Source organism: Terrapene carolina, unplaced genomic scaffold, assembly GCF_002925995.2.
Source record: "Terrapene carolina triunguis isolate 2854851 unplaced genomic scaffold, T_m_triunguis-2.0 Scaffold789, whole genome shotgun sequence".
Taxonomy (NCBI): Eukaryota; Metazoa; Chordata; order Testudines; family Emydidae; genus Terrapene; species Terrapene triunguis.
In genome coordinates, this window is record NW_020665140.1 from 9,237,582 (window position 1) to 9,256,038 (window position 18,457).

The following is an 18,457-nucleotide window of genomic DNA, read 5'->3' on the forward strand; positions in this document are numbered from 1 at the left end:
GGCGCTTTCATGCAGGGAGGGAGGGCGTTAGTGACGGACGGATGACGACAAATTTTTTTTACCCAGAAGGCATTGGCGGCTCGACCCAGAATTCCGATGGGCAGCGGGGACTGCGGGAACTGTGGGATAGCTGCCCACAGTGCACCGCTTCCAATATCGACGCTCGCCCCGTTAGTGTGGACTCACAAAGTCGAATTACTGTCCTTAGTGTGGACACACACGTTCGACTTTGCAATATCGATTCCACATATTCGATTTAAGTAAAATCGAATTACCCTCGTAGTGTAGACATACCCTTTGTCACCACAATGGCCGTCAAGACCTGAGTTCTATTCTTGCTTCTGCCACTCATTGTGTAGCTTTGAACAATTTACTTAATCCTTCTGTGGTCAGCCTCTCTCTTTGCAGAAGAAAATAAATATTTCCCTACTTTTGTAAAAACAATGAGAAGTACTTGGGTGAAAGGAGCTCTCCATGTGTAATATATTCATAGTACAACTTTTGCAGTGAAAACGCACCTATGACAAAAATGTTAACTGTAAAGTGCTTTCGTATCCAAATCAGGCAGGCACCTTGCTCAATGAGCTACACAGAGATTTTGGTTAAAAAACAAATCTATAAATTTATAGTGTGACATTAGCCACCAGAGGGAGGAATTACTTAAACTATGCTACAAAGTTCATCTCAATTCATAACAAGTGCTCTCTGTATTTCTAGTGCAGTACTGTCAAGCCCAAGCATTCAAGAATCAGGAGTAAGGCCTCAAAAATCATGAGATTTTTTTTTAAAGTTTGTTTTTTATTTTGCCTTCCGGTTGAGCCTTTAGAGTGTACACAGGTGATTTATTCAGGCTTTTCTCCTCCACCAGGGAAGTTGAAACTTACTTTTTTAAAGGAAACTGAGATCCTCACGTAATTAGTTGCCTCCAGGAGCTGGGACTTTAAAATATGTGAAATATCACAAGATCTGGTAATGCTGATGATGTTCTTTGTAATCTGAATGCAGATTGTAATGGGAGATCGTAAATTGTAAATGGAGATTAGTAAAATACCAAGATAGAGCTGTGACAGCCCACATCCAAATAATACATGTGAAAAATGTTTATCACATATAATCTGTAAAATAAGATTTAAATCTATTAGGCATCAAAGCCAGCACATATAAAAATTTCATAAACAATATCAGGTAGTATTAGTACTACTAAATTAAGCAGTAAGAAGAGACTTTGATAAATAGCTGAAGTGAAGTACTGTAATTAAAGAACTTAAAGTTCTTTACATTTTAATTTATAAATCCAATTATTTTTAATTTATGTTGCCAAATGTACTTAGCAGAAAAGTTGAAATGAGATTTTATCTTTGGTGGGAGTTGGTAGATAAACAGCAAAGGCACAAAGATCCACACACAAAAAGCATGGATTTTTTGTAAGAGAAAATGTATTGGAAGTAGATGTAAACTTAAATATTAGTTCATAGAAATTAGAGATGGTAAAGACCTATTAGGTTATTTAGTCCATCCTCCAGTTAATACATGATTGTTCTCTACATTGTATACTCTGATGTTTTGTTCAATCTTTGGGGGACTATTCCACAGTCCAACAGATCTCAGAGTCAGGAAGTTTTTCTTAATATTCAGCTAAATTTTCATTTTCTTAAGTTCCTTTGGGTTATTTTGTTTCTTGCCCTTAAAGGTTTCCTCTTACTGACTTTTTATTCATATCAATTATAGATAATTATCATGTCCACCCTCTTAGTCAACACTTATAACTAACTTTTCCTTATAGTCAATCTTTCCAGTTCCCTAATTAACTGCTCTTTGCTGAACTCACTGCAATTTGCTTAAGTGTTTCTGGTGCTGAGTAGCCCAGAACTGAACACAATATACTAGGTGTGGTCTCAGAAGTTCTATCTGAAACACAATGTAAAAATAGCACTACTTTGTACAACAAAAATGCAGCTCTTTCTGTGTAGACAGTCATATCTGCTGACTTTAAGTACATTTGTATTACTTTTTACTCCCTCTCGTCCTGCTGGGGCCAACAGCTCTGAGATATTATGCCTTGATGAACAGTTCCAATCAGTTACACCTGTGCAAATTCAAAGACTACACCAGGGTTGAAGAGATGTCAGAAGACAATTTGGCCTGCAGAAACTTCCATGACAGAGGTGAGCATGAAGGAAAGAACCCAGCTTGACTATTTTCAGGGTTTGCATTTAGTTAGAAAGAAATAGCCTTTGTTTTTGTAGACTGAGTCTATCTTATGTGGAAATTGAGACATCATGAACAGCAGCGTTGTCTCCACCCCCCACGCCATTTTTAGAATTACTTTTAAAAAAAATGCAATTTAGAGATTTGTAATATGTGAAAATATTACAGTGGATATAGAAACTGACTGAAATTAAAGTCCAGGCCTACAGAGGAAAATAATATGAACTAAAGTTAAAATCAAAATATTAAAATGTCAAGTCATTAATAGAGAGAGAAACCATCAGGCTAATTTAGGACCTGAAAAATATTCATGGCCTTTTCTTTTTAGCTAGAAGAAACTTTAAAACACACGGAGTCTAAGTTTTGTTGTTAAAATATCTGTCGCTGTTTGATGTCCCTAGCTCTGCAGTGGGGAACGTATATGATATTCTGGGGTGCAATCCAGACCAGTAAGGAGCTGAGTCACTCCTGCAACACAACCTTGGGTGCTTCACAATTATAGCTTACAACTTGGGTTGCTCACAATCAGCTTGCCAGTATACAGGTCGCACCCTGAGTGCTGTGTAAAGCCACAGCGCTGGCCCAGCAGCTCTGACCCCAGCAGCCTGTCAGCAGGCACCAGCCACACACTATCTTCCAGCAGCGTTGGTTACTATTTTCAACGTGACCCCAACGCACTCCCCATCCTGAATTCCTCCCCCCCCCCCCTAAATATGTGTTTTGCAGTGTCCAGACCTCTCCTGGACAATCCAGATATACTAGCTCCGTTGCCCCCTCTAAAGGGTAAGTACCCAACAATGCTACCTTAAATTAAGTTACCCAAACAATTCACAACACCGGATTAGTTTTAATTAAAGAATAAAACAGATTTATTTAACTATAAGAGATGGATTTCAAGTGAGTACAAGTAATGAGGCATTAAAGTCAGAAATGGTTACAAGAAAAATAAAGCTAAAGCACGTTAGCACTTCAGTGTAGACACTACCTACGCTGACAGGAGGGGTCTCCATCGGCATAGGTAATCCATCTCCTTGAGAGGTGTTAGCTAGGTCAACAGAAGAATTTGTCCATTCACCTAGCACTGTTTCCACCGGGACTTAGGTCAGTTTAACTATGCTGCTCAGGGGTGTGGATTTTTCACACCCCTGTGTGACGACGCACTTATGCTGACCTAATTTTCTAGTGTAGACTAGGCCTAAATTTGTTTTTCCACTGATTTAGTCCTTATACCAATTTAACTGTTTGTACTTTGTTAGAGAGATCACTCCTTGGATCTCTGTATTTTCTCCTAATAAGAAAATAAGCCAGCCTACAACAACTGCTCTTGATGGAGATGTGAGGAAGGCAAAACTTAGTGAAATCTGCTTAGGGATGGGAAGAGAAAGAGCTTCATCTTCCAATATATACCTTGGGTGAGGGGAATTATTTAAGGATGGGGGGGGGTTGGTGAAGGGCTTTAGGCACAAATGGTTGGGGGCAAGCAGCTTTCTGGGGCTGTAGAAGAGTACACAATATCCTGCTCCACCCTTTTTTTTTTTTTTTTTGCTTTGTTTCAAACTTCAAGAGAAGTTTCTAAGATTAAATGACCTAAACCCCCAGGTGGGTGCACTACCCACTGGGCTACAGTCATTCATTCCCCTGCCTCTTGGGCCACATGACTGTTTAAGTATTTACAACAGTGGAATAGTCAGAGGCCAGAGAGAGAGGGAATGACTCCGTGGGTAGGGCACCCACCTGGAAGAGGGGAGACCCTGAATCCAGTCCATCTGCTCCAATCACTCTTTCATTATTTAATCCACAGTGGAGCACCTTCAGCAGGAGAGATTGAGGGAGCCCCACATCATAATATCCCACAGCTCAGCAGTTAGAGCTCTCCTATGAGAGGCGGGAGACGCCTATTCAAATCCTTTCTCCCCCAGTGGCACGGAGGGGGAACTTGAAACTGGGTTTCCCACATCCCAGGTGAGTACTCCAACCACTGGGCTAAAAGTAATAAGGTGAGCACTACCACCTCCTCCTCTGGCTGTTTTGTGTGAAGCAAGGCTGATCCCACAAGAGGTGCCTAACCTGCCTGACTCCAGGCAGCTGTTTCCTGTTTGTGGCTTGCTAAATAGAGGGAGATGCCTCTTTATAGCCAGGATTTAGCCATCTATCTCCAACACCACTCAGGTTGACATCTCCCATTGGCTAGTTTAGCAGCTCCCCACCTAGCATGCTGGCTATTGTGAATTGCATCCTTAGGCACCTACCTCTCCCTATTCATTCTATAAGGAGCTTAGGCACCTAAGTCTTCATGGTGGACTGCAGTGTTGTTCCTGGGACTTTCTAGGCACCATGACCCTCAGTGTTGCAACACCTAAGTACCATTGTGAATCCCAGCCTTAATCTGTGCTTCTATTTCCCCATCTATAAACTATGATAATGATGTATAATTACCCAACAAGGTTGGTGTGAGCCTTACTCACTGTTTGTGAAGTACTTCTAGTTCTTCAGGTGGAAGGTTCTTTCCAAGTGTTGGCAGTTGTTATTCCATAAGTAATGTGTTATATTAGTAACAGGGTTGCTACCTAGCCAGTTTCCGACTAGCTTGGATGGTTTTTCTATTGCCTTGCTGGTTGCCATGTTTTTGTTTTGGTTTTTCTCTCTCATCTGTCAGCTATTCACACATGCAGCAGCACAACTGGCTGTGCTGCAAACTTCTAACTACCACATACATCACATGGCTGGGAGTGCCACATCCAGGTCCTGCTCTGTGTGCTGGTCCCTCAGTATGCCCAAACCGTGATGGCTGAGGCTCCTGCTCCTCCTGGTACTGGGAAGTGAGAAAGATGGGATTGGGAAGCAGGACAGATGGACCCAAGGCTTGCTATTACACAGCAGGAAACAGTGGGGACCAGGGTGGGGGAGGCAGGGGCTCCTGGGAAGGCATGGATGTAGGGGCTTATGGGCTGGGGGTGGGCACCTAAGAAGGGAAAAGGAAGATTGGGCTGGTGTGTGTTCATGAATGCCAGAGACGGGAAAGGAGGTCTGGCCGGTGATAGGCAGGGCAGTGGCCAGTTTCTCTGCATCTCAGAGGTGGTGACCCTAATTAGTAAGAGGAAAGGAGATGGTTAAGAAGTGCCCGTTGGTTTGAAAAGATTAATGGTAGCCAGGAGGCTTTTGGGAATCAAACTTGTAACAGAAGGAAGGGGTGGCTTAAGAACTGAGAGAAGCTTGTTGTCCTGCCCTAGAGAAATGGTAATGAGTGGTGGGCACAGCCATAGGCTTTGCCAGCGACAGAGGGTTTCACTCCTGGAAGTTCATAGGATGAGACCCCAAGAATTCAGGGCAATGGCAGGGGAAAATCCAGATCAGAGATGAAGGAAACACACAGCATTGTGCATAGCAGGGAGATAAAGGTTCAGCTTCCCCACAGGAAGCAGGAATTCAGTGCTGCCCACTGGTGACCTTACTGCCCTGTTACTGATTGCCGGGGATCCCCGTACAGGGCCAGCTCTTGCAATCCAGGCAACGCGCAGGCACCCCAGCTCTCGGGGCACACGCCAGGTCCTGGCTTGGAGGGGTGTGGGGAGAAGATGGCCAAGGGGCCGAGGGCTCCGCCATCAGAAGGTGCGAAGTCCCCACGCGTTGTTGAAGGCGGGTATTTCCTGTAGGCCGGGCCGGGGCTGGGGGCTCTACGGGCTTTCCCCCAGCACTGTGGAGGAGACACTGAGAACAGCTGGCGGCCTGGGCGGGCCGGGGGGAGGGGTGCGGCATCGCGTGGCCAGTGCTTTGCGCCCACCGCCCGCGCGAGCCACCCACAACGTGCGGGGGGCCATGGCCACGGTGCGAGGCATCGCCGTAGCCGTGGGGGTGGCTCAGGAGCCTGAGGCGAAGTGACTGGACTTCTTCGCGCCCTTCGGGAGGGGGAGGCACGGGCAGCAGCGAGGGAAAGGACTGCGCACGCGCAGAACTTCACGGCGGGACGGAAGCCGAGAGGGAGCGCCTCGACACCTGACGTCATCAGGCTGCGCGCGCCCTGCCGCCGGAAGTGGGCAGCATGGCGGCTCTGGTAGCGCGGCTCTGCCGGGCCCCCGGAACTGCCGCCGGGCCCCGCTGCCTCCTCCGAGCCGGCTGCGCCCGCCCCGCCGCCGCGCTCGCTGTCCCGACCCACGGCGCCCCCGGATCGCCGCTGGGCCTTGCGGGGAGCGGGAGGCGGCCGCTGAGCTTCTCCGCGGCGGGGCTGGTGAGCTCGGCCCCCGGCCCCCTGCAGCCCTACCTGCGGCTCATGAGGCTGGACAAGCCCATCGGTGAGTCGCTGCGGGGCTGGAGGCCTGGGCGGGCGCCGTCGGGCCTGCCGGGCCGGGCCGGGGCAGAGAGCCGCCCCCGCGTGCGGGCTGGGACCCCGGGTTCAGCCCCTTGCTCCGCGCTAGCCGGCGGGCCCGGCTCTCCAAGGTGCTGAACAGCCAGGCGCAAGCGCTGTCCGCAGCTGTGGCAAGCCCCCGATTGCCAGGAGCCGGCCCTGGACAACGCCGGTGGCTCAGTGGATGACTGCTGCTCATTCATGCCCTCTGAAGCACCTGGCGTTGGCCATGATCGGGCCACAGGCTGTTGGGCTAGATGGAGAATTGGTCTGACCCATGTGGCCGTTCCTATGTTCTACAGCAGGCCCTGGTTCCCTCTCCTTGGGGAGTGATGTGCCTCTGACTCATGGGGATGTTGTGAGGATAAACTCCATGAAGGCTGCTGCAATTACTGGGGCCTTCAGGGGGGAGAGGTCATAGAAATGCGAAGGGTTGCTATAAAAATGGATTTCAGCAGCATTCACCTGCCAAGAGACTGTTGCCGCAAAGTTAAACTATCTACAGTAATACCTGTGTCTAGTCTGTACAGTCCCTGATCATTTTTTTAGTGTACAACTTTCAAAACCATCATTCATCCTACCACAATCTAAAACTCCTTGTTGTTTGAGCCACAAAAGAGCCACAAAAAAGACATTAAGTACAAACTGCCTTTTGAGTTTGAGAGCACTTTTCTTTACAAAAGAAATTCCAGTGTTTGTTTTACAAAAATCATGTGATAATAATACTTCACGCAACAGAAGTCTAGTAATATAAAACACTTAAGGATCATTCAGGACAAAAGGATTGATTAACTGGTTTACAGGTGATCTAGTACAGCACCACTCAAAGGATCAGGTGCTGACAGTTTGGTGCCCAGCAGCACTGTACAATTATGGGAGAGGAAAATGTTTATCAAGGACAGTAAGGCAAATCTCTACACTTGTATATAGTGCCCTGGGATATTTTATGTCTATGATTGTCATGTGGAAGCCTCTCCCGTCGGGGTAGTTAATCCACCTCCCCAAGAGGTGGTAGCTATGTTGATGGGAGAAGCTCTCTTGTTGACATACTGCTATCTACACGGGTGATTAGGTGGATTTTTCACACATCTGAGCAATGTAGTTATACCAATATAGGTCTGTAATGTAGACCTGCCCTTACACAGAGCTCTTCTTCAGGTCTGGGAAACTTGCTCACAAGTTTAGTCTAAGGCTATGTCTACATTAGCACTTGTGTCAGTCAGGGGTGTGAAAAAACACCCCTGATAGACACAAGTTTCACCAACAAAAGCGCTGGTGTGAACAGCGCTATGTCAGCGGGAGACACTCTCCTGCCAACATAGCTACTGCAGCTTGTTAGGGGTGACTTAATTTTGCTGGCAGGAGAATGGCTACACGGGAGACCGTACAGCTGTGTCGCTGTAAGGTCCGTAGTGTAGACATAGCCTAAGACGTTAACACACATTTCAAGGGACCTTTTAAGGTGAAATGGCCCGTTAACACCCCTCCAGTCATAGGGGGAAAGAAAGAGGGATGGATGGCAGCAGGGGGAGAGGGGTTGTTTTATAGATTGTTGTAATAAGACAGAAATCCAGTATTCTCTATTCTTGATAGAAGGATTGCAATTTGCTTATTCAGGTTAGACAGTCAATTAGTCAGCAGGTCATATGACATTTGGAACATAAAATATTTTACAGATTGGCTAGACAATTCATATAAACTCAGGAGACAAATCCATTTTGGAATATGTCCATGTGAATAATTGTAAAGATAGTTAAATATTTGGTTTGGATAGAGATGTGGAACAAGGTGGCTTACCAAACTAATATGTGTCGCATCTTATGTTCTCTGTAATGGCTGATTTTATAGCTACTGTTCAAACATTGCATTCCCTCCATGGTTCAGTTTTCTGTTTTTATTGGGAAAATAGACAAAGTGTCTTTATATTCAACATTTCAATCAAGAAGAAGAAGAAAAAGAAAAGTAAAGGAGCAGAATCAAATTGTGGAACTGCAGCACCTTGCACAGATAACCATCTTAGCTGTCTCTCAGCTTTGGTGTTGCAGTTTTAGAAGTTTTTAATTAGTAATTCAACACTTATTTACCTTTTATGGCATGCTAAAGAGTAATTCCATTTATAATTTCTCTTTTTCTAATCTCTTTCAAATTCACTTTTTTAGGAACGTGGCTGTTGTATTTGCCATGCACATGGAGTATAGGCTTGGCAGCAGAGCCGGGCTGTTTTCCAGACTGGTATATGCTGTCACTCTTTGGTACTGGAGCGGTCCTGATGCGTGGAGCAGGCTGTACAATTAATGACATGTGGGATCGGGACTATGACAAAAAGGTAGAGAAAGCCCCATGGACTTGAAAAGAACAGACAGGCTCCTCTTAATGTTTGATGAGTAAGTAAATTGCTGGCCTTTTATTGAAGTAAGCCCTCTTCTGTCTTTCACCAAGACAAACTGGTTGTTTGTCTGGTAGAAATACTGGCTTGTCTAATGAAGACTACTTCCAAGTAATCTCTTTTTTCTCCCCCCCCCCCCCCTCCTGGTTTAGAAGGCATATACTAAGTAATATGATGTTTACCATTCATCTTTGAATGGTAAAAGTGCTTTCTTTTTTTGCATAACAGAGAGCCACAAGTAGTGATGCAGTAGTGGTTCTTTGTTTTCTAGATAATTTGTATGTAGGATAAGGTACATCAGATAGTTGCAATGTAATCAGAGCTTAATCAACATACATCCACTTCTTGTAATATTTTTCCTAAAAACTGAGCAAAACCAACTGACATGCTTCTTTTAACCTTGTTAGCCGTTATCTATCCAAGAATTATCAGGGATTTCTTTAGCTGCATTTTGTAACTTTTCAGGTATAAATTTTTGCCAAAGGTGAATTTTATACTCTCTTTCTTAATTAAACTGGCGGCTATAGTGATGTACCCCAGATAAGAATGAGCTTTTTGTAATGTCAACTTGCAGTTTCCTCAGTAATTTTACACTAAGGGCACGTCTTCACTGGCAACATTAAAGCGCTGCTGCAACAGTGCTGTAACGTGGCTTGTATAGTCATGGCATAGTGCTGGGGGAGAGGTCTCCCAGCACTCTAAAAAACCCACCTCCGCGAGGGGAGTAGCTACCAGCACTGTTGCACTGTCTACACTATCGCACTGAAACTTGCAGTGCTCAGGGGGGTGTTTTTTCACACTCCTGAGGGAGAAAGTTGCAGCGTTGTAAAGTGCCAGTGTAGACAAGCCCTAGGAGAAGATTGGATAATTTGACACTGTTGTGTTCCTGGTGTGTGGTAATAAAAGCTGCTTCCCTTATGGAGTCACTTGCATAATTGGGGCCTAAATACAACAAAATAATGAACTTAAATGAAATTGACAAGAATGTAACAGTAAGGAGTTTAAAATTCATATAGAAAATTATTTTACAAATAAAACCTCAGACAACTATCTGTGAGAGTGGGTTGGAGGTGTGTTAGTGGTGGTATGTCTAGTAAGTGGTAATTTTGTTGATTTCCTGACTAAAACATCCCTTGCTTGGTCTTACCCACAGCTGAATTTTTCTTGAATGTTAGAGTTAAATTAGTGCAGCCATTTTTGAGTTGCACGAAGGTGAAGATGATACTTTCTATGGCCCCAAAAATATTTTTTATTGTGTCTCACTTAAACTGCAGATCTATAAACTTCTAACTTGGCATAATTGTAGTCTTAACTGAGAGAGGAAAATTGAGCCAAACTTAAAGGAAAATAGCTTAGTATTGTTAAAGTGTGCACAAACAACACTTTTGATAAATTTTTAGAGCGCTGTAAGCAGGTGGCATTCTTACCTGGCTCTGAGAGTACCACTGTTCTGTATAAAGTAAAACTTACTCCTTCCCTGGGTTTGGTTTTATTAATTTAGATAATGTAAATTCAGCCTAAACCTTCTTCCCAAACTTGTTTGCTCGTAGAGTTTTCCCTGCTGACCTCTGTGCCCCTGAAAGAGGTTCCTTTGCCTTCTATATCCTGCTTGGAGCTAATTGAATCTATCTGCTAGTATGATCAGGAATGACTATACAGCATCCTTATGTAGGGTTCAAGCATTTAATGCAGGATGAGTCAACAGAAGGAGACAGGACCCTCTGTTGCCTGTAACTCTATAATCCTAGAATCTTCCCCCCTATTACAGACATCTTAGTACAGAAACTCTTAGAATGTTTGAACAAAATTGCTCTTAAAATAGGGATATTCAGTGCAAAAAGTTAATTTCTCAATATTGCACTGAGCACACAAATAATAAAATTCAAATCTAAACTTTTTATAGTAGCTCTAATTCATCCTCATTACACATAATCCTACTTTCATTTTTAAAATGCTCCATATTTTAGTAGAAGGTGTTAATGTTTATTCATAAATATGTACCATATACAGGATGTGAAATGTGGTAGAGGTAATATTGGTGTAGGAACCTTAACTTTTGAATTCCCTGACTCGTGGGCTTAATTTTCCCACCTTACTTTGCATTAAGATATGAGTTTTGCCTATAATGTGTATTTTAACTCAGTATATTGGATTTAGTATTGAAACTATTCTTTCTTTAGGTTTTAAGAACAGCAAGTCGACCAATAGCTGTTGGAGATATCTCAACTTTTCAGTCCTTCGTTTTTCTTGGGGGACAGCTTAGCTTGGCTTTGTGTGTCCTTCTGTGTCTAAATTACTATAGGTAATGTATGTGTGATCTTTTATTCTTGTACTATTTCGCTACCAGGTGAAAGCTAAGCATGATGAATTTCAACAGACAAGGCAGTTTTTTGAGACAGCAACCAAATCCATGATTTTAGAACGAAGTAATACTTTCAGTCTTAACTACAGCATCATTCCTCTGATACTACAGTATTGTTTCTTAGACTAGGGAATAATGAGAGTACAATAGAATTATTTAAAGTAAACCATATAAAGTCTCACAATGAACTTCTTTCATTACAGTATTGCCCTAGGAGCAGCCTCTCTGTCTCTTGTGATCACTTATCCCCTGATGAAGAGAATCACGTATTGGCCACAGTTGGTTTTGGGTGAGCTTCAGAATTGCTAGTTTCCCTTCTTTCAGATGTAATTTTTTTTTTTTTTTTTTTTAGTGTTCTGGCAAAATCTTAATAGTTGAACTTCAATATCAAATGAAGTTGCCTGAAACTACAAATAAGGTCATTGGTATGTCCTACATTTCTTAAACAGATAGTAAAACACATGAAGTTTCTTTCCCTCATGTAGTTCCTCCTTTCCCCACACTCTGGTGTTGAGAAATAATCGGTTTGTCACCTGAGTACCAAGTGGGAGATGTGGGACATTTTTCTCCCAGCCTCTGGAAATCTTTCTTAAATATGTATTTCACCGTGTATTACACTCTTAAACATTTAAATTAACTGGGGTAAACAGATGCATTGCACTGTATTCCAGCTTGACCCAGTTTGGTATCCTACCTTTAAATTTTGTTTCACATATTTTTTCCACTTTTAGTAACCGCTTTTAATATCTACCACCTTTAGTAACCACCACTGTTGTGTCTGCTCTGTTCTCCTTCCATTTTTCTTCTTTAACAGTTCTCTAGAGCTAACAAATATTAAGCTTAAGGCCCGACATTTAAGAACACGCTTAACTTGAGATATATGGGTATCTCTGCTGACTTTATTAGGACTAGTCACATGTACAGCTGTTTGCAAGATGGGTGTGTGTGTCTGTTAGTTAAATCAAATATAATTTAGAGAAAGAATGTGTTGCTATTTATACTGTGTAATATATAGGTACTTAGATTTATTGCTACTCAATTGAAAATTCGTATCTAAATGTTACAAACCCAATGTGATATATTATTGGGCTTGTTTTTCTTCTTGTTTGAACACTCCGCTCTTTTGAAATTTTAAAAAAGAAGAAAAAAAAAAAGTAAAAAAATAAAACATTCCACAGTGCAATTTACTGATAACAACTCAGCTGTCTGCTCTTCAGATACCATATGGTTTCTCTGTTACTGTCCCTAATAGTAGCAGTTAGCCAGCATCCTCGTCAGTGCATTCTCACCAAATATTTCAGAGACTGGAATGTTAGTCACTTTCCTTCTGCTGCAGGTGCAAGAAGAGCATAGAAACCCAGGGATTAGTAGAAGGGAGACGAGTGGTGTTTCCTACTATGATCAGCACTCCTGTTTTCTCTCATAACTCCTTTCTTTTCCCATGAGAAAATAATAGAATAATCCTCCCTTTTCCCCCTTCCGCATGTGTGAGTTCAGTGTTTCTGGGTTCATAGATTCTGTCTTCTGGAAAAATATCCAATCTTGATTTAAAAATTGCCAGTGAGGGAGAATCCACCATGACCCTTGATTGGTTAAATCCACCATGACCCGTTACAAATTTACGCTATTATTTCCAGTCTGAATTTGTCTAGCATCAGCTTCCAGCCATTGAATAGTTATACCTTTCTCTGATAGATTGAAGAGCCTATTATCAAAAACTTGTTCCCCACATGGGTACTTATAAACTGTAATCAATGTTGTTATAGCTGTGTTGGTCCCAGGAGATTAGACAGACAAGGTGGGTGTGGTGATGGCTTTTACTGGAGCAGCTTTTGTTAGTGGGAGAGACCATGTGTGATGTTTAGTTGTGATGCTCTGAGTAAGTTTCCCAGACGTGAAGAAGAGCTCTTTGTAAGCTAGGAAGCTTGTCTCTCTCACCAACAGAAGTTGGTCCAATAAAAGATATTACCGTATGTCTCTAAACCAGTGGTTCTTAACCTTTACTGCAGCCTGCACCCCTTTGGTTCTCAAAATATGTTCTCGCACCCCTTATCAAAAATCATTGAAGTAGGTCAGTTCTTTAAACCTAGATATATTTTTTGTTTGTATATTACAGTAATCGTTTAAAAATGTATAATGTTAATAAATATATAGGGTTGATGAAACAAAGTAGTTATACTTACATGCCTGTGCTTAATTTGTGTTTTTGATTTACCTTCTAAAAAAATCTGGCATGTCTCAAACCCCCAGAAAGGGCATCTCGCACCCCAGGTTAAGAACCACTACTCTAGACTGTAAGCAAGTTGCCCCTTCTCTCTGTTAGGCTCAAGGAGCTCAATCTATTTAGCTTGTCACTGTAAGGCATGTTTTCTAATCCTTTAATCATTCTTGTGGCTCTTCTTTGAACCCCTTCTCCAATTTATCAACATCCTTTATGAATTCCGGGCACCACAACTGGACACAATACTCTAGCAGTGGTCGCACCAGAGCCAAATACAAAGGTAAAATAACCACCCCAGTCCTGTTCAAATTTCCCCTGTTTATGCATCCAGAGATTACACTAGACCTTTGGGCCACAGTGTTGCACTGGGAGCTCATGTTCAGCTGACTATCCCCACAACTCCCAAATCTTTTTCAGAGTCCCTGCTTCCCAGGAGAGAGTCCCCCATCCTGTAAGTGTGTAGGGATTAAAAATCAAAAAACCACACAGATGCTTGAGTGTCAAATGTTGATTAAAAAATATAATTTAGATTGTTCCTGACTCTTACATTTTTAGAAGCCTATAATTCTGTATATTTTTCTTATTTCTGTTACTTACAGGACTTACATTTAATTGGGGAGCCTTACTTGGGTGGTCTGCCATCAAAGGTTCATGTGATTGGTCGGTGTGTTTGCCTCTGTACTTCTCTGGAGTTATGTGGACGTTGATATATGACACCATCTATGCACATCAGGTGAAGTAATAACATTAACTGTTAACTTCCTCATTGTTAGTTATGTGTGTATTTATGTATAAAACTCACTACTTTGGACTTGCATAGCACTACTAATCTTCCCACTGCAATCAGAAGATTTAAAACCTAGAAATGCTTTTAAGAGATTTTTCTCGTATCCACTAGTTTTCACCCCTCTAATTACCCTATTATCGCATGTTTTTCTGCTCACTGTACTATCTGTGTAAATTAGTTTATGAACGTCTCTGAGTAGAGCCCTTACTGTTAAAGTGCCGTGTATACCTAGGTATGTCACAGTCAATAGCAGCAGTCAAGTACTCAGCAGTTTTGAGAACCAGGCTGCTTATTTCAGTGCCTAAAAATGGATTTAGGAGCCTAACATTAGACACCTGTTCTTAAAAACCTTGGCCTTAAGGCAAAGCCTTTTCTATTACATCCCTAAAACTACTTTCCCCACCCGCGACTTCTCAACTTGTGAATTGCTAGGGGTATTATGTTTTTTTAATAACGTTCTTTATTCTAGGATAAAAGAGATGACATGGTCATTGGTGTGAAATCAACAGCACTACGGTTCAATGAAAACACAAAGCAGTGGCTCAGTGGCTTCAGTGTCGCAATGCTCGCGGGTCTGAGTGTGGTAGGAATAAACTGTGATCAGACTTTCCTCTATTACACAGCTGTGGCTGCCATCGGTGCTCACTTAGCTCATCAGGTTTGATGTGATTTTTGTACTTCTTTTCTAAGTGGAAGCTCTAGATTACAAATCCTGTATCAGTTTACGTAAAATATTCAGCCATCTTGTCTCAAACTGCTGCAGCAAAAAGAAGGCTTTTCAATAATAGCTGCAGGCAGGTCTGTCTTTATACACCTAAGCACACAGCAGCCTTTTCTCATCTCCTAATGTGTTTATTGTAGCCACCACCATGGCATTTGGATGCATAACTTAGAGTACAATAGGTACATAATAGGGTAGAACCTCAGAGTTTCAAACACCTCGGGAATGGAGGTTGTTTGTTACTCTGAAATGTTTGTAACTTTGAACAAAATGTTATGGTTGTTCTTTCAAAAGTTTACAACTGAACATTGACTTAATACAGCTTTGAAACTTTTATGCAGAAAAAAAATGCAGCTTCCCCTTTATTTTTTTAGTAGTTTGCATTTAATACTGTACTATATTTGCTTTTTTCTTTTCCTCTGCTGCTGCCTGATTGTGTACTTCTGGTTCCAAATGAGGTGCGTGGTTGAGTGGTCAGTTTGTAACTCTGGTGTTGGTTACTCTGAGGTTCTACTATACATTAGGATTATTCGCGTAAATTAAAAGGTGTATAAAGGTTAATGGGGTGGGGGCTAAATGGCCCAGTGGCTTGGCAATGGATGCAGAATCTTTAAGTGGGGTTATGCTCTGAAAAACAGCAATGGAAAAATGACATTGGTTTTGTCTCTCAGTGAAATTGGCACCGCTTACAAATGAATACATATTTTCTAACTGCAAGCCCTGCAAACTCAGTCTGGGATCTGAAAGGCAGTCTGGGTTCCCTTTGTCTCGTACTTTATCACCAACTGCCAATATCCTACAATTGTCATTTAGTTAACAATTCTGTGTAAGTGCCAGGAAACAATCCAGTTCACTGTCTTATACCTATATTGGTTTTAGTGATCTGAGTAAAATGTAGTAAAAATCCAACTTACTTTAATCAATAGAATGAGCAGCTAGGACTCACTTTTATATACTCACATTTCTGATTTTTAAATTCAATCATCCGTTCATATCCAGACCTAGTTTGTAGTGATGGTAAGTAGTCTGCAGAAAATGAACCGGTGGTCTCAGTAGTAGACTGGAGGTAGTAGAAGTGTAGAGGTAGTTCCTGGTAATAGAGAAGTGTCCATATCCCAGCTTGCAGCCTTGTTAGTAGTTAAGAATATAATTGGCATGGAGTCTGATCTATGATCTCTCCCACATCAGGGTTGTGAGGTGCATTGGGGTGATCTGGGGAAGCTCGCACATCTGATACAGGTGCTGTCCTCTATGGATAGATTTCATTCTCTCTGACTGCTGGCCTGGCATCTTTCATGAGCACTAAATTCCCTCTTTCTTATCGTGCAAATATTGAATGGCCAGAATTCCCTTACATGGGAGTCGGCACAGCATGAGAACTTCTGTTCTCCAGACCAGGTAGGCTTGGATATTTGAGAATGAAAACACAAGACTCTGGGGAGGGGAGTATAGAACAGTTATCAAGAACAACGTAACCGATCATTCATCCCTGTGCCCATGCAAGTGCATACACAAGTGATATTCGGAAGGTAATTAGGTATTCAACTGTCTTTAGTTTGGTAGCTGTTATGACCTTTTTCAGAAAGTTAATTGCAGTCATCTTTTGCTATTCATTTAATCCCCTCTCGTCTCTTTTCCCACATGCCCCCATCTTGCACTTGCTTCTCTGTTGCTTGGTCGTCATCCTGTTTTGTACCCTGAACATCCCACTGCAGCTCATTTTAAGTAGCAGTGGCCCCCAGTGGAGGCAGCTAGGCTGGCTAATTCTTATTTCCAGCTGCTATTGCAGGTCTCCTGTGAGTTTTCTGTGGATGACAATTTGAGAACCCCTTTCCTGTGAACTCTCGTGTGTGTTTGTATTGAAGCTTTGAGACAGATTTTTTAAGGTACAGATAATACACTATGCATCTGTTGTCTGTATCTTTTGGTGCTTAAATACCTTTAAAAATCTGGTCCTTAGAATCCATACATGTTACTCATTCTCTGTACCTTTCTGGTATATCTTCATCCATTTGTCAAGCACATTTAGGCAGACCTCTGTGTCTGTATCTAATCCAGTGCAGGCACGGAAGTGAGCCTGTGTGGAGCTCGTTGTGAGTCCCTTGAGGTAGGGACCTGTCTCTTCTCTGAAGTGTCTGGCATGCTTGTGGTACTATAGATAATAACAGAACATTATACTGTACTTCCACAGATTTACACTTTGGACATACACAAACCTGAAGACTGTTGGAAGAAGTTTACCTCTAACCGCACAATCGGACTTCTACTTTTCATAGGGATTATAACTGGAAATTTATGGAAAAGAAAAAATCCCAAAGAAATGAATGCAATCAGCACTGATATTTAGTCTTTATTTAAAAAAAAAAAAAAAAACTGTATTCAAAAGTAAAAGCACCTTATCCGCAACTGCTACTAGTTTCGCTTAATTCAAATATTTGGCCAAAGAGTCTATTTTTAAGAAGATACTTTAGCAAACAGAATTATTGTTAGTGTGTGCCTTGTAAATACACTTTAAAGACTGAACTAGCAGTGGTCTTGACAACTAAGCTTCTCAGCTGCTTGTGGTGATCTTTTATTGTAAAATCCCTGTCCTCCCTCTTGCAAGGAATCTTTTGTAAAATGTTGACTACTGCCCTGGCAGTCTGTAAAACTCTCAGTAGGTTTCTTAGAGTCATGGTTTGTGTGAAAATGTAGTCATTTTGTAATGTAAAATAAAACCTGATGTGTGAAGTTTTCATGGTTTGATTTTTGCAGTAGTTTTTTGCATGAAATATTTAGCTCCAGTAAATCGTTTTTTATCCTGCCAAGTTTAGAAGCATTTATATTTTGGTTCTGGGTAATAAGTAGAAGAATGACTTGCCTGTCTGATTGGCTGGCTATGATTCCAAGCCAGGTGGAAATGCTTTGCTGGAATCTATTCATGGGCCTCAATTTTTTACCTTTTTTAAATCCCTTTTGAAAACAAACTTCTGCAGCATTGCTTACAAAAAGTGAGCTGATCTGCCAAGAATTAGTGATTGAAATATGGGCTATATATAAAAACAAACCCAAAATAGCCCAGGACTATTAAAAAGCATACGTAGCCGTTAAAGTTGTTTGATGTTGCAAATCTAATCATGTCTTACTTTCACTCCTTTGTGTTTATTACCCTTCAAGATTGTAAGATTTCCAGAGGAAGGACTTGTCTTTCTCTGTGTTCTGTAAAGCCTCTAACATGCTCTTGGGCACAGTAAAAGTAATAATGGGATGACAAATACGTAGGTGAGAACAACTTAGTATTTTTATTTATTTCTATTATGAATTGCATCATTTAGTAGGTGGTCCAACTGTTCTTTTATTGGCCCTTAATACAGGTGAGAATTACTTTGTTTCTACTATGAATTGCATCATTTAGTAGGTGGTCCAACAGTTCTTTTATTGGTCCTTAATA

General features: G+C 41.9%; 1 protein-coding gene across 1 annotated transcript; it reads left to right on the forward strand.

The window, feature by feature from the left end:
- Nucleotides 1-6,247: 6,247 nt before the first annotated feature.
- On the forward strand, nucleotides 6,248-18,215 carry COQ2 (coenzyme Q2, polyprenyltransferase). Its single transcript, XM_024213846.2, has 7 exons — nucleotides 6,248-6,497; nucleotides 8,710-8,876; nucleotides 11,117-11,238; nucleotides 11,502-11,587; nucleotides 14,119-14,252; nucleotides 14,776-14,964; nucleotides 17,219-18,215. The coding sequence occupies exons 1-7, from the start codon at nucleotides 6,248-6,250 to the stop codon at nucleotides 17,372-17,374; spliced, it is 1,104 nt and encodes a 367-aa protein (XP_024069614.2). The 3' UTR covers nucleotides 17,375-18,215.
- The last annotated feature ends 242 nt before the right edge of the window (nucleotides 18,216-18,457 follow it).